This window comes from Cydia fagiglandana, chromosome 22 (genome assembly GCF_963556715.1).
Source record: "Cydia fagiglandana chromosome 22, ilCydFagi1.1, whole genome shotgun sequence".
Taxonomy (NCBI): Eukaryota; Metazoa; Arthropoda; class Insecta; order Lepidoptera; family Tortricidae; genus Cydia; species Cydia fagiglandana.
The window spans coordinates 3,987,404-4,003,505 of record NC_085953.1 but is presented as its reverse complement, the minus strand read 5'-3'; the positions used below and the strand labels follow the sequence as shown (position 1 = coordinate 4,003,505).

Here is a 16,102-nt window from a genome sequence, read left to right as displayed (position 1 = left end):
AAAAACGGGACCCTCTATTACTAAGACTCCGCTGTCTGTCCGTCCGTCTGTCACCAGGCTGTATCTCATGAACCGTGATAGCTAGGCAGTTGAAATTTTCACAGATGATGTATTTCTGTTGCCGCTACAACAACAAATACTAAAAAGTACGGAACCCGCGGTCAGTGGCGGATTTGCAGTCTTTGCCGCCCTAGGCCCCAAGCCTTGTAGCCGCCCCTTTCTCAGCATCAGCACCCATTATATTGACTACATTTAGATCAGGCAACGGAAAGATATATTATAGAGGGAAATGCTTGGGACACATTTTTTACTTAGTAACTTTTTTGGACTCGTTAGGAGGTGAACATATCAAAAGTTGGGGGGTTTGGTTTGAAGGTCACATTTTTCGGTATTTCGCTTATTATATCTTAGAAACTATACGTCCTTGTGACATGATCATAGGAACATAGGTTTTATGAAAAAAATAAGCAAATACTTATTCATTTTAAGTGATAGTTTTACCAATAACATTGACTTTATTTATTTTTATTTATTGACTTTTTTTTCATATTTTTTTATTTATTTTTTTGTAAACGTGTGTTGTGTACAATAAAGCGATTATTACTACTACTACTACTACTTTCATGTACTTACAAAAACATTAAAAACTATTTTCTTGAATAACTGCTAAACTATTTATCCTAAAATTATAAAAAAAATCTGAGGGTCTTACAATGAGCTCTTTGATTTGATATGTAACACGATATATGTAGTTTGAAAACTTTATTTTTAAATTTTCTCATTTACCCCCCAAAATATGGAGGCCATATTTAAAATTCATTTTCATCACACTCGCTCAGTGTTAAGGATTGTAGTCTTAAAATAATTTCGCCTGGCAACATTATCGTTCAAAACTTTAAAAAAAATATATACTTCCTCCCCTTCTCGTATCGCGAATGTAACATGTCGGGCGCATCTCGCTGCGCTAGTTATTATTTTCGAATATTATCGTCTCGGTTCATCTAAAAGATTCAATTTCGTCTGTAAACTGTGTGTACTCATTGTGGAAGGCTAATCAGTTGAAGAAGCACTGCTCCTGCTCCGTTTCGGTGTCCACGCTGGTCCAGGTAACTCGGATTCGAGGTAAGTCTAGACGAGCCGAAGGTCTGAGAAGCCTGCGCCAGCCTCCACCGAGAGCTGCACCGTCATCTACAGCTCAGCAAGGTGAGTGCTTTTACCAATTGACCTAGCCTGTCCTAAGTTCCACGGTATATCGTTTCGTATCTCGTCTCGTATTTCGTTTGAATACAGTCCACATAATTTTTAAATATCGAAGTAAAATAATCCCATTAACATTTTTTGGTCCCACGATCCGGATAACTTGTAAGGTGACCGTGGTTATTTTCGCTTTAAATATCAATTTTCGTCAATAAATTGTTCATTGTAAAATCATAAAAGCATTGGAGGGTAAGATTGAAACACTTGGCTTGGGCGTTTTTCCGTTAGTTAAACTATCGAGCGTTTAGTTCATAGAATAAAATTGTGTGTCGAATTAATTACGTTTCTGAACGCAACTTTTAGCTGTCATTTTTGACAAGTTGTCAATTGAAAATCATAACCTATCATTGTTATCGAATCCAATGGTTTTGTTGTTGTTTTAGTGATTCAATATACATATTTTTACAAAATAAACATGACACTTGGTGGGGATTCGTCCGAAAGTTTCGACAAGAGCCGTGTAGGTCGGGATTATGCGTTCGTGCGGATGGAGTATATAAAGAGTTCCGATCTGCAAGGTTATTGTTTACAAGATGTAATTAAACTTGAAAGTGAATTTCATGCCTTTCAAATTGAATTGCTTTCGGCGATTCCAGAGGCCTATTTTATAAAGTTACAAGTTACAATTTACAAGCTGAAGTCTCTTTCTAACCCTATGTGTTAGAACGAGACTTCCGCTTGTAAATTGTAACTTGTAGCTTTATAAAATAGGCCACAGCTGGTGATAGGTCAAGTGAATTAGAAATATCATCACAGTTCGAACAAATGGTAAAATCCATAAAAATACGTTTAGCGGAAATAAAACCTGAAGTGTTAAATAAAAGTGACAGTTGCGGTTCAAGTTCGAGTGTTAAATTACCTAAAATTAATATAGTTCCTTTCGATTCGAAAATTGAGAATTGGGTGTCGTTCATCCAGATCTTTGACTCGCTGATTCACAGTAAAAATATCCCGGCAGTAGAAAAACTGCACTATTTGTTGTCGAGTGTTACCGGCCATGCTTTCGACTTAATTAAAAATTACCCATTATGTGATGAAAATTATTTAATGGCCTATAACACACTAAAATTACATTTTGAGAAAAAAAGGGTGATTGCCAGTATATTTTATGAAAAAATATTAAATTGTGAGGCGGCGAAGTCCAAGACTGCATCGGAATTAGTTAGAGTTTGTCGAACCTTTAAGGAAAACTTAGAAATTTTATCAAAGTATCAATTGCCTGACAGGAACTTTATGTTATTCCATGCACTTTGGTCAAAATTAGATGTTAGTAGTAAGGAAGCTTTTGAGTTGCAACTTGAATCAAACACAGAAATTCCCAGTTATGAGGAATTAATTTCGTTTATTGAAAAGCGGAGCCAGGCATTAGAGAACAGCGTTGGTAAGTCGTTAACATTATCTAGTAAACCAGTGTATAGTAAGCCAGTGTCGAATAAGGCTAAGCCTGCTCTCCTTGTGCCGCCAGTGAGCAACTGTGCCATGTGTTCAGCACCGGGACACAAATTGGATAACTGTACTAAATTTTTGGAACTGCAGCCATTGGAAAGGTTTGCTCAGGTTAAGGAGAGGAGACTTTGCATACTTTGTTGTAGGCCATCACACTCGGTTAAAAATTGTAAATCATCGGTGACTTGTGGCATCTGCAAGCGCAGACACCACACATTATTGCATTTCGAAAAGGATAAGGAGTTGGAACCAACAGCTCCGCCGACCCAAGTGGCATTGGCTGTGCATAATGCAAATGCACCAAGTCTATTCTCGACAGCTATCGTGATGATAAAAAATAAATTTAATAATTTTGTACCAATTCGAATGCTGATGGACAATGCCTCGGCTTGTAACTTTGTAACATTGAAGTGCGCTCAAAAACTTGGAATACCAATTAGAAATAATTCACCAACGGTGAACGGTGTTGGTCTGTCATCGACTGACACTTTTGGAATTGTCGATTGTGAGATAGTTCCTTCGAATGGGGACTCCTCATGCAAATTTTCGTTTGAAGCGTTCGTGCTTCCCAAGATCTGCCATGATATGCCACCAGAACCACTGAATGTGTCTTCTTGGAGGCATCTGAAGGATTTAGATCTTGCTGATCCGTCTTTCCACAAATCTGGACCTATAGACATGTTGGTTAACGTCAACCTTTTCGCTGCTGCACTACAATCTGGCGTTGTCAAGGGCAACGCAGATGAGCCCATAGCTGTCCGCACTGTTTTCGGCTGGTTGGTGATGGGTGAGTGCCCTATAAACGTTAACACTTCTCGTTCTCGTTGTCATAAAGGTTCAGAAAGTGATACTCAGAGGTGCTATCTCGTGTCGAGTCTATCATTAGACAATAATATCAAGCGCTTCTGGGAACTGGAAAGTGTAGATCCTCCCAAAAATATCGTTTTGTCGAAATCAGGAATGTCGTGTGAAAACCAAAGGGAAACTTCATATTGTCGCACTCCCGAGGGTAGGATGGTAGTACCATTAACTTATGTCGACCCTCAGGATAAACCCAGGTTTTCAAATTCTCGTGAGATAGCTCTCAAGCGTCTCTTAAATTTAGAGAGGAAATTCAAATTGAATCCTCAGTTTCGGACAGCTTATGTCAATTTCATGGATGACTACCTTCGTTGTGGTCACATGGTGGAAGTTGATCCTCCCTTGTCGTTTGAAGGTCAACTTCACAATGTCGAAAACGTCCATGATTTATCGTTATCGTTAAAAATTCTCGGTTTGTCGTGGCTTCCCAAGGAAGATACTTTCACATTCAAGACCTCCTTGAATGATTGTCGTTGTACGAAGCGATCGATCCTCTCGGACATCGCTCGTATTTTTGATCCTCTGGGTCTATTGTCGCCTGTCGTATTTTTCGCAAAATATTTAATACAACTTCTATGGGTTTCTGGTGTCGATTGGGACAGCGAGGTTCCTATCGCTATTGCTCAAGAATGGCGTAAATTCAAATCGCAATTGGCGGAAATGAGCTCGTTGTCCATTCCCCGCAGAATGGTTGTATCTTTCGTATCGTTACAGCTTCACGGGTACTGTGACGCCTCGGAGAAGGGTTACTGTGCTGTCATTTACTGTCGTGTCGTTCAAAATTACGGATCCGTTGTCGTGCGTCTTTGTTGCGCTAAAACGAAGGTGGCCCCACTTCGTAAATGTTCTATCCCGAGATGTGAGCTGTTAGCTGCTGTCTTGTTGTCGGATTTGATGGTCTCGTTTACAGAAGCTCTAAAAGATTTTCACACTTTTGATGATATCCACGCTTGGTCAGATTCTACTGTCGCGCTGACGTGGATTCGTTCGTGTCCATCAAAGTGGAAAACTTTTGTGGCTAATAGGGTTGCACACATACAAGAAAACGTCCCCCCTGAAAATTGGTACCACGTGTCTGGTTCGGATAATCCAGCGGATTGCGGCTCCCGCGGTTTGTTACCTGCTGATTTCCAGAATACGTTATGGTGGGCGGGGCCTACTTGGCTGTCTAATCCTCAATCCTCTTGGCCACAATCTGAGATCCTTTCAGATCAAGCTGCTTCGAACGAGCAAAAAATCTACAGTTTGTTCACAGACTCTAATATATCGATGATTGACAACATCTTAAGCAGATTCTCGTCTTTACAACGCATATTGCGTATTTTCGCTTATTGTTTTCGGTTCATGCATAACTTGCAAAAATCATTGTCGAAAATCACAGATCCGAACTTGTCGTCTGAAGAAATTACGAAAGTTCTTCACTTTCTCGTGAAACATGTCCAGGAGCGAGCTTTCGCTTCAGAATTGCGGTGCTTGTTGACAGATAAGTCACCCCACTCTCTATCGAAGCCCATGCGGAAATTGGCGCCGTTTGTGGATGAGCGTGGAATGCTAAGGGTGGGCGGTCGCCTGTCTAAAGGAGACCTGTCGTTCGATGTGAAACATCCACTATTATTGCCTCGTGATCATAGGTTGACTACGCTGATCATTGAGGATTACCATCACCGGTTTATGCACCCTGGATTGCAAACATTGCAAAATTTATTAGCCCAAGAATTCTGGGTTCTATCGGCAAGAAGGGCTATAAATTCGGTTATTTCATCTTGTATGAAATGTTTTCGCGCTCGGCCTAAAGTGGCATCTCCTCCAATAATGGGCAACTTACCATCGTTTCGAATTAATCAAATTAAACCATTTTCGTCAGCGGCAGTAGATTACGCTGGTCCCTTTGATACTTGTTTGGCCCGGGGCCGTGGTCTACGCACATTTAAATCGTATATTTGCGTTTTCGTATGCACTGCCACCAAAGCAGTACATCTTGAGCTGGCCTCAGAGCTCACCACAGAGGCATATCTCGCAGCTCTGCGCCGTTTCATTTCGCGCCGCGGCCGGTGCTCTAGGCTGATCTCGGATCAGGGTAGAAACTTTATTGGCGCATCCAATATGCTCCAAGAAGTCATGGCCAAGGCTTCACGTGCAGAACAAATAAATTTCGTTTTTAACCCGCCCGGCAGCCCACATTTCTCGGGGTTAGCCGAGGCTGGTGTAAAGACAATAAAGACACATCTCGCTCGCGTCGTGGGCTCTCAGCGCCTTACATTTGAGGAATTCTATACCATTTTGACCCAAATTGAGGCGATGCTGAACTCACGGCCTTTGTCCCCTGTCAGCTCGGACCCAAACGACCTGTCAGTTTTGACCCCCGGACATTTCCTTACTTTGGAGCCGCTCACCATATTGCCTGAAAGCAACATGGTAGATGCGAAATTAGGTCCACTTCAGAGATGGAAATTATTACAAAAGATCCATCAAGATTTCTGGCGCAAGTGGCACCTCGAATATCTGCACACATTGCAGCAGCGCCATAAATGGTTCGATGGTCAGAAAAACATTGTCGTCGGGACGCTCGTGCTCATTGTCAATGAGCAATGTAGCCCCATGAAGTGGAAAATTGGCCGGGTGGTACAACTCCATCCAGGAAGTGACGGGATTTGTCGTGTTGTCACAGTTCGCACAGAATCGGGCGAACTTAAACGTCCGATAGTTAAACTGTGTCCCTTACCTTTGCAAAACTAGTGTTAATTCACTATCTCATAGTCATAAGTATTAATTTTATCGTAGATTTAGATTAAAGTAAAAAAAATATATAGTTATAGGAAAATAAACCCTGAGCCATGTCGATTCTATTTTATCCTCAGTTGACAATAACAGTACAAACTTGTGGAAAATACGTTGTATTTTGGTGGGCGGAAAATGTTAAGGATTGTAGTCTTAAAATAATTTCGCCTGGCAACATTATCGTTCAAAACTTTAAAAAAAATATATACTTCCTCCCCTTCTCGTATCGCGAATGTAACATGTCGGGCGCATCTCGCTGCGCTAGTTATTATTTTCGAATATTATCGTCTCGGTTCATCTAAAAGATTCAATTTCGTCTGTAAACTGTGTGTACTCATTGTGGAAGGCTAATCAGTTGAAGAAGCACTGCTCCTGCTCCGTTTCGGTGTCCACGCTGGTCCAGGTAACTCGGATTCGAGGTAAGTCTAGACGAGCCGAAGGTCTGAGAAGCCTGCGCCAGCCTCCACCGAGAGCTGCACCGTCATCTACAGCTCAGCAAGGTGAGTGCTTTTACCAATTGACCTAGCCTGTCCTAAGTTCCACGGTATATCGTTTCGTATCTCGTCTCGTATTTCGTTTGAATACAGTCCACATAATTTTTAAATATCGAAGTAAAATAATCCCATTAACACTCAGTAAATGTGGAATTTAACTTACTCTTGTTTGCAATATTCAACTTACGCCCCATGTTGCATAATGTACTATTATTTACGTTACACGTCCATCTTTGGGTCACAAACTTACATATGTGTGCCAAATTTCAACTTAATTGGTCCGGCAGTTTCGGAGACCTCTCTCTTCCCCTGGCTCAAGGGCTACGGCCGGGGACTTTTGATATGTTCACCTCCTAGTTAGTTCAAATAAAAATAGGTACAAAGTCAAAAATTGTGTTGCAAGCATTTCCCTCTCATCTCAGCCATAAGACGTCCACTGCTGAACATAGGCCTCCCCCTCCCCATTTCCCTCTATAGGTACTTTTTTGAGAATTTGTTGCCTGGTCTAATTTTGAGTTATTTTTTGTTATCATCAGCGAATTTTTTGTCACAATTTGCCGCCCCTCATATCTTGCCGCCCTAGGCCCAGGCCTACTGTGCCTTATGGGAAATCCGCCACTGCCCGCGGTGGGCGAGTCCGACTCGCACTTATCCGGTTTTTTTATTATATCGACAAAAAGTTTTTATAAGAATTAGGGATAAATTGTGACTATTTCTGGTTAAGAAGCCGTCGTTTTGTTAATTTGGTTACTTATAAATGTGTAACAAACCGAGCACTCTCATTTGATACCAAACTCGACCATACTTTCTTGCAATTAAAATGACCAGAATAGCTAGATCCCTCACAAATGGCTTTTTAGCATTTTTATAAGGTCTTCTAGCTCAATAACCTCTTGTTCGAGCCTGTTCAAAAATTAATGACTAAAATATAATGCCCTTACCCAATTTCATTTAAATTAGAACAAATTTACTTAAGTTCTTGAGTATCAATCTATCTTCTGACAGTTCAGCTTAAAAACATCGAAATGCCGGCATGTGCCGCTAGCCAGCCGCGTGATCCAAGTCGAATGTAAGAACTTCGCTTCGCTTCGCTCGCTCGTTCGAATATTGTTTAAAAACATTCCTTCTCTAGTTTATTTTTATTCTCCTTTTTGAAAGTATTTTTTAAAGACCATCCTGTCATTCATCGTATTTTTTATCGTAGTCACTACACTAAGAATATCGATATCGACAAGTTCCATTCTTGAAATCCCTAGTCTAGACTTGTCAAATAAGTGCCACAGATTATAAAAGTTTACAGCGCCACAACTGTAGTAAAGGGAACTAACTAGAGATGCACCGGATATTCGGTTACTATCCGGTATCCGGCCTATACGGCGATTATTTTACTATTCGGCCGGATACCGGATAGACACCACAAGCCGGCCGGATACCGGATAGTAACATTGCTTGATTTCGGAGTAAACTAATTGGATTTAAGAAACAGACACGGTCATAGTCGTACTTGTTTATAATTTTAAAACAATTTAATCATTCCACTGACTTGCACGCGCACTCATTTCGAACCTAGAAATGAGTCCACGCGAACGTTCACTAGGTGTTTCCTAGTTAGACCTGTTGGTCAACCCTGCACAATGTGCACCTGAAAAACCGAAATGTAGGTATAGTTCCGCTGGCCGAATATTCGGCGGCCGGATATCAGAAGGCCTACCGCGAACCACGTTCGACGTGTTGCCTCTCTGTCGTACTTGTAAATTCGTACGTAAGTGTGACGGGGAGGCAACACTTCGAACGTGGTTCGCGGTAAGCCCTCTGGTATCCGGCCAAACAACTATCCGTTGCATCTCTAGAACTAACACAAGGACACTGTCCCATCTGTAGCTAGCTACATATTAATAGATTCCAGTGAAACATCTGCTGAAAACATAAAATGGAACATAAATACATTATTTACCTAATTAAAAAGGCTACGAGCTGACTTTAAGGTCGCCTTTAAGGCCGAGCCACACCGGCTTGCGTGTGCGTGACGTGCGCCTGTGCGTGCGCTAAAATGTTGGAGGCGCACACGCACACGTCACGTAAGCGGTGTGCCGTCTCTCATAAGGATCTGTATACTGTGTATACTACAACGCCGCACGCGCACGTGCACGTCACGCACACGCAGCCGGTGTGCACAGGCCTTTAGTCTGTGGTCTTGTCTTGATATATAGATGTCAATGTAATTTTACTAACAAGTCCAAATCAGTTTCGTTTCTTTAAAAAAATAAAGGAATGTCTCCTTTAAGTAAAATGAGCCAGCTTAAGGATTTAAGGTAGTTTCCCTGCAGGGCCCGACTTATCTTTCCACCCTGTATATCACGCGGCGCGCCGCGCCGTCAAAAGCCCGCTCCACACTCGTGCGCGAATCGCGGCGCGAAGCCGCGAACGCGAGTCTGGAGTCGATTTCGCATATCAGCGAACTAGACTCCACACTCGCGTTCGCGGCTTCGCCCGCGATTCACGCGCATAGTCTGGAGGGGGCTAAAGAGAACAGGGATATGACCGCGAAAATCGAAGTTCGCAAATTGCGGGCATTTTTCTCTGTCACTCTAATTACACCTTCATTGGAGTAAATAGAAAGATCCCCGCAATTTGCGAATTTCGATTTTCGCGGTAGCCCCTCAGAACGTTGGGTCGTTGGGGCCTTGAAAAAAATAATGTATGGAAATTTCGTCTCAGTTCAGCCAACCTATTAACAAGGTAAATAATAAACTGGCAACACGAAGGCCGAACTGTCAAATACGTCAATTTTCAAAACTAAACTATGTTGAAAATTATTTGAAAATGTTGAAAAATATTGTGATTCCGTGGTGTTTTACTTGTTTTCAATTATCATTCGGTTTTCTCCACCTGAACAATGCAGTGCGTCGAGTTGAGCAATTAAGTTTCTCCGTAGTGTTTCAGTTGTGTGATATTTTCCTATTCACAAACAAAAGACGTCGAGTTGAAGCATTGTGCTCCTCCGTCCGCTGTTTTTGAGTAAGATTACTGAGATAGAGACTCATTATGGGTGGAAAGAGCAGAATTTGTGAAATTTGTGGCGTTAGAGAGCGACACAGGCCGGGATTCTTTTCGAATTTCCCAATTGATGAAGAAAGGTATGTAACTATAACTTGTAAAATTGTTATTGTAAGATGTACAGATTTTATTGAATATATTGAGTTCTTGGGTTCGAATCTTAGTTTGTCTGTAATATTGCTATAAAAAAAATGTTTTTCATTTTCATAATCTTCGTTCATAGATGCCTGCATGTGTGTGCGCCTGGCTTGCTCTAGTCTGTCATCCATAATAACCACAAGAAAATATTATTTTTGTTGAAAACACAAAAACGGCTCAACTGATTGTAAATATTTTTTGTTAAATTATGAATCTACTTTTATCATATTGATTTTACATATTTATATTCCTCAATTCATATCCCCCGTTTTCAAAAGTCTTCACTTTCAGAGTTATTTCCACAAGTATGTATTTACAAATTGTTTGAGATATTCATTTCAAATAGGGTTTATCCTAGATTTATTTGTCTCATGATATACCGTCAGAATCAAATAGATACAGTGACAGCCAAAGTAGTATAATATTATATACTAGCTTCTGCCTCTAACTCGGCTCCGCTTGGCTCAGCATTGCTCCGAGCAATTATTAGGTTTGGCACCACTTGACTTCCTTTTGCGTGCACGACCACAGATAAGATAATCACTTGATTTTTGACAACCCTAAGTAGCCGAAAGGGATAGTGCCATATATTAGAAAGGGACAGCATGATTCGACCCTGAACCGCTGTCAAACTTCGTTTTTGTAGGAAGTTTCCTTTCTGTATGTTAGTTCTATTAATTATTCTGTGCCGTTACTTTATCTGTGTAGAACTTTGATGATGATTGATAAAAACTATACTATGTCCTTCTCATGTTATCAAACTATCTCCATAACAACTTTTCTATCTATCTGTCTATTATCTATCTAATTCAGTTTAAAACCATAGTCTTTAAAGAACATTAACTAGGGCTTGACTAGGTATAATAATTAGAATTGGGACATTTGCAGGTGTCGAACTTGGGTTCAAATTGTTGGTAAAGAAGATCTAGTGCATATACCAATTGAAAAGCTTCACCACGTACGTTTTGTTTGCGGAGATCACTTCAAAGCAAAGGACTTCAACAAAAAAGGCAATCGCTTGAAAAAAAGTGCTTACCCTACGCTGCATCTCTCTGCACAACCATTGAGTGACCATCAATTAAAAGATTTTCCTCAACATGTTGCAAGCAAAGGTATGTGTAATTAATTAGTTAAAAAAACTTTTTTTATAATGAATAATTTAACTATATGGTCAAGCAAATCTTGACAGTAGAAAAAGGCGCGAAATTCAAATTTTCTATGAGACACTATCCCTTCGCGCCTACATTTTTCAAATTTGCCGCCTTTTTCTACTGACATGATCTGCTTGACCAAGTATAATCATCCTTTAAAATCTAACCTAGATTAGAGAGCAAAGTTAACGTTTACTTGTTGTGCTTGTTTTTTCGTAAATGAATTCATTGAAATTTAATCAATAATAATTTTAATCATTTCAGGTGAAGACTTCCATGAACATCCATCATGCACATATTCTCAAGTTGAGGGAGTTGAGGCCTCCATTTCAGATATATGTTAGTTTTTTCTACAGTTTGCATGGCAGTGGCACACTACTTAATACCAATATGTGGGCAAAAAAACGCAAGCATATAGGCGTATCCAGAGGGCCTACCGCGAACCACGTTCGAAGTCTCGCCTCTCTGTCGCACTTGTAAATTTGTACGTAAGTGTGACAGGGAGGCAACACGCTTAACGTGGTTCGCGGTAGGCTCTCTGATTAGTTAATTTTTCGCCAATCTGATTAAATTGCCCGATCGAATCAGGACGCAAATGCCAATTTGGCTCGCCGAATTCAACCGCCGATATTGACCGATATTACCGATAAAATGAGATGCGACGCGAGAATACCAAATTGTGACGCCAGTATTTTCGTTCTGGGGCATTTTTTCAATTTAGAGGGCTCTGATATCAGCATAAATCTATTTTTGGACCTTGACGCCAATTTCATTTCTGATCAAATCGACCGATTTGATCAGTCCCGTCTGGATACCACATAGCATACACTATTTTGGTCTGTTATATTGGTACTATTGTTTTTTGGCCCACATATTGGTATTACTGGTATTAGTGTGCCACTGCCATGTCTGTCATGCAAACTGACAGTGACAGCCAGTGTCTTTGGATTCCTTTTTCGGTACCTGGCTCAACAGCTCGTGTTTTTTTTGCTATGTTTATTTAACATTCTTTCTAAAATATATTGCGTATTTTGGTTGGTGAAATGAATTAATGCGGATCCCGAATTCTGTATTCTGTATGTTATTACATATAAGCATTATAAGTGAGATCATTTTTACATTACGTTCCAGTGAATGGCCCAGGGGGGGGGCGAAACTTGAAAGAAGGGTACCTTATACATGGAAACTAGCGCAGTCAGCGTTATGTTTACAGCAACATTTCCTCACCTGATGCTTCCAAATACATCAAACAGATGGTGCCACAGCGTAAAAACATTTTAACACCTTATCGGTGTATTTTTATTAACACGTACATTCCATTTCACACGAACCGTTTTAAAATTTTCTGTGATTTAAGTAAAAAAAATAATTATCCTCCTATACTTACTTTCATATAGAGTATAGAGTAGTTTTAGGAAATTAACATTAGTCTTATTATAATGTATTATTATTCTCTTTGACAAAAACGAAACGTAAAAAAATGGCATCAGTCAGTATTGAAACTTTTCAAATTTTTCAAAGATACTCGCAAAGGGATAACTCGTATATTCGGTATATTAAAGTTTGTTAAAAATGAGTGAGCCAGGAAGAAGAAGACTATTTTGCCTCTTCGGCTGCCCGGATTTAGGTAAGTAGTACGTAGATACGTAATAAAATAGTCATTGTATCCTGATTTAAAATTTGTCAGAAGGATGATAGTTTATAATATATGGAATAATAGTACCTACATTACGATACCAGTACGAAAAATAGGAAATTCGCAACCAGTAGCGATAAATTAAAACACAACCGTCATGGAAATCTTTTTCTGGCCCGCCGTCTAAGTACTTATATGAATAATGTTATGTCAATGTTACTTTATATTCCAGGTGCACCCATGCACAGTTTTCCTCATCCAGAAAGAAAACCAGAATTATTTAGAACTTGGTTGTCAATTGTTGGCGACAGATTAAAGGAGACAGACCCACTGAAAATTTATAAAAATAAGAAGATTTGTGACCATCACTTTACACCAGATCAAAAAGCGGCCTGTCATCGTTTAATAAATAAGGCTGTACCTTCTGTGAATTTCGAAGGTGGGTATCATAAACGAACAATATTTAAAAAGAAGAAGTTGCTTTCCGTCCCAACTGTAAAACTCCGTACCATCAGGCGGGCCGTATGCTTGTTTGCCATTGACGTAGTATAAAAAAAATGTTGCTATCGAGTGACATTAAAGCTATTAAATAGTTATCATTCAAAATCATTACTTATAACACAAGATGACCACAACTTATTATTTTGATTTTCAGGTGTAACTATATCTTCTTGTATCCTGGAAATAGAGCACAATTACTGCCTGCCTGGATATAGAAACACAGCAAATTTGTTTCAAGAAAATCGGTCAAATGACGAAGGTAATAAAATTAAGTTATACTATTCAGCGATACTATTCGCAGCATACAAACTTCTATGCCGGGGGGTTAATATACTATTGGTTGTAATTGGTATATTGACTAGGCCGTTGACTTTGGAGCTTTATGATAACAGCTTCCTGTATATGTAACTAAAATACTGTGTGTGTATTTGTAATATAATGTTATGTGTACTGAATATGAGTAAAATAAACGTCTTTAGCCCCCTCCAGACTATGCGCGTGAATCGCGGGCGAAGCCGCGAACGCGAGTGTGGAGTCGATTTCGCTGTCTGCGAAAATCGACGCCACACTCGCGTTCGCGGCTTCGCGCACGAGTGTGGAGGAGGCTTTTGAGTTTAAGTTTGTCTTTGAATTATATATTGCACTTTTTCCCTTGACTGAGTGTATTCATTTTTTCACCTGATTTTCTTGCAATTAGCTGAAAAAATGGAATAATCTCATTGTAGTTCACTGTACAGAAGCTTCAAAACTATACCATAGGATTTACCGCGAGAAACGAAAATTGAATTGTCGTTGTTTGCCTCTTAATCGCTATTTCGCGTGCATATAGCACATACATGAAATAGCGATTGAGAGGCAAATAACGACATTTCAATTTTCGTTTCTCGCGGTAAATCTTATGGTATAGTTTTTATTGGTATGCATGTGTGCACTGTGCACGCACACGTACGTAAAGCCCCCTCCAGACTATGCGCGTGAATCGCGGGCGAAGCCTCGAACGCGAGTGTGGAGTCGATTTCGCTGTCTGCGAAGATCGACGCCACACTCGCGTTCGCGGCTTTGCGCCGCGATTCGCGCACGAGTGTGGAGGAGGCTTAAAGGTTAGTTGAAGAAAAATCCTCTTGTGGCGTTTGTGTAGACGTTTTTTGACATTTACTCGCGAGTTGGCTCTCTTTTACTATACATACTTATTATACTCTTTGGAATGGCCAAAAATCAACTAATCGAGTGGTTGAACTGTGTAAAGTTAAAATTAATAAACATCATACCTAGAGGAAAACTTGGGAGGAATGTGTTTCACGTACATTTAGAGAAGTTTTTCACTTTGAAGTCAAATAACCGGCTGAGATATGATGCCTACAGCAACCGCTAGCAATTAAATGGTAGGTCTTTCAATTTTCAGCTATTTGTAAAGACTCTTATATCCAATTTACAATACATCAAACATCAACATTTATTCAGAAAATTAAGATATACATACAGAGACAGATTTACATACAAGCAATAAAAAACACATCAATAATTATAAAATACATCTAACCGCAAATATAAATTCAAAATTTTTTGCTATTCATCTTTGATTTGTTAAATGATTATTGTCATTTCAGCAATTGAAGACCATGGTTGCAATTTCAGGCTGCAGAATGTGGGTAAGAGTTTTTCAGAAAACAGCTATTTTAAAGATGACCCAACTGTAAAACTGCGAGAGTCACTTGTAAGTTTCTTTTTTTGTCATTTGCTTTGTAACTAAAATTAGTTTGTACATTACATTTTTACTTACTTACTTGAGGGGGAAAACAAGATCTATGTTTTAATTATTTGCTTGTGTTACAGGAGACACTGGTTAGTTTATCAATGTGACTTTACTGACTTTTATGTGGATCGTTTTTTGTGGTGTATTCCCATTTGTCCATGTTCCTCATGACAGGGACAGGCACAGGTGGGAGTTATTAACAAGCTTTTATTAGGTCGACCTGTATGTAACTAACTATGTAATGGAATCTAAGGTAACTAATTTAACCATCTTCCAAGGATCGTAGCATCATGAAAATTGGCAGCTGTATGTAGTTCTGATGACAATACAACAATATGGTACTGTCGAACTGATCTGATGATGGAGACAGGAGGTGGCCGTGAACTCTCGACCTGTATGTAACTATGTAATGGAATCTAAGATAACTAATTTAAGCATCTTCCAAGGATCGTAGCGTCATGAAAATTGGCAGCTGTATGTAGTTCTGATGACAATACAATAATATGGTACTGGCAAACTGATCTGATGATGGAGACAGGAGGTGGCCATAGGAACTCTGTGATGAAACAACGCAACCTAATTGTGTTAGGGGTTTTTAGAATTGTCTCGATGAGTTTTAGTTGTAGGTATATCGTAAGGAAAGTACAGTCAGCGATAAAAGCTTGTACCAAAAATGAAATTTTTGCCAAAAACTTATTTATTCTCATCTGTCTTGGGCCGGGACAGATGGGAATAGTTTCATTCCCATTTGTGACATTTGTAAAGACAGCTTTTTCTGTCTAGAGTAAAAATACTTTAAACTGACTAGATGTTATATCAGAATACTAGCCCATTTTTAAAGCCTTGACTTACTTGTCCTATGTCCCCTAGATGGGGCAGAGGGCGTCAACAGTGTGCCGCCATCTAGATCGGTCTTGAGCTTCATGCTTGACTTCGCTCCAAGTCTTTCCGATTATCACCTTCCTATCACATAGCCTTCCCCTTTGCAATAATAGTCCGGCAAAGCCTAATGTTTATCAATTATGTATTT

At 39.8% G+C, this 16,102-nt stretch overlaps 2 protein-coding genes across 6 annotated transcripts in view; both read left to right on the top strand.

Annotated features, from left to right (window-relative positions):
• Positions 1 to 1,628: 1,628 nt before the first annotated feature.
• On the top strand, positions 1,629 to 4,295 carry LOC134675635 (uncharacterized). Its single transcript, XM_063533963.1, has 3 exons — positions 1,629 to 1,717; positions 2,522 to 4,198; positions 4,279 to 4,295. The coding sequence occupies exons 2-3, from the start codon at positions 2,737 to 2,739 to the stop codon at positions 4,293 to 4,295; spliced, it is 1,479 nt and encodes a 492-aa protein (XP_063390033.1). The 5' UTR covers positions 1,629 to 1,717; positions 2,522 to 2,736.
• Positions 4,296 to 9,644: 5,349 nt separating this feature from the next.
• The window catches only part of LOC134675616 (uncharacterized), a 32,252-nt gene continuing 25,794 nt past the window's right edge, over positions 9,645 to 16,102 (top strand). For 2 of the 5 annotated variants that reach the window (XM_063533939.1, XM_063533938.1), the window contains exons 1-3: positions 9,645 to 9,973; positions 10,920 to 11,143; positions 11,447 to 11,521. In XM_063533939.1, the coding sequence (XP_063390009.1) occupies positions 9,882 to 9,973; positions 10,920 to 11,143; positions 11,447 to 11,521 (391 nt within the window). In that variant the 5' untranslated portion in view covers positions 9,645 to 9,881. Of the gene's footprint in view, positions 9,974 to 10,919; positions 11,144 to 11,446; positions 11,522 to 12,560; positions 12,810 to 13,050; positions 13,258 to 13,473; positions 13,579 to 14,511; positions 14,702 to 14,926; positions 15,034 to 16,102 lie in introns of those variants that run through there. The other 3 variants (XM_063533943.1, XM_063533942.1, XM_063533940.1) reach the window with 3 other exon arrangements.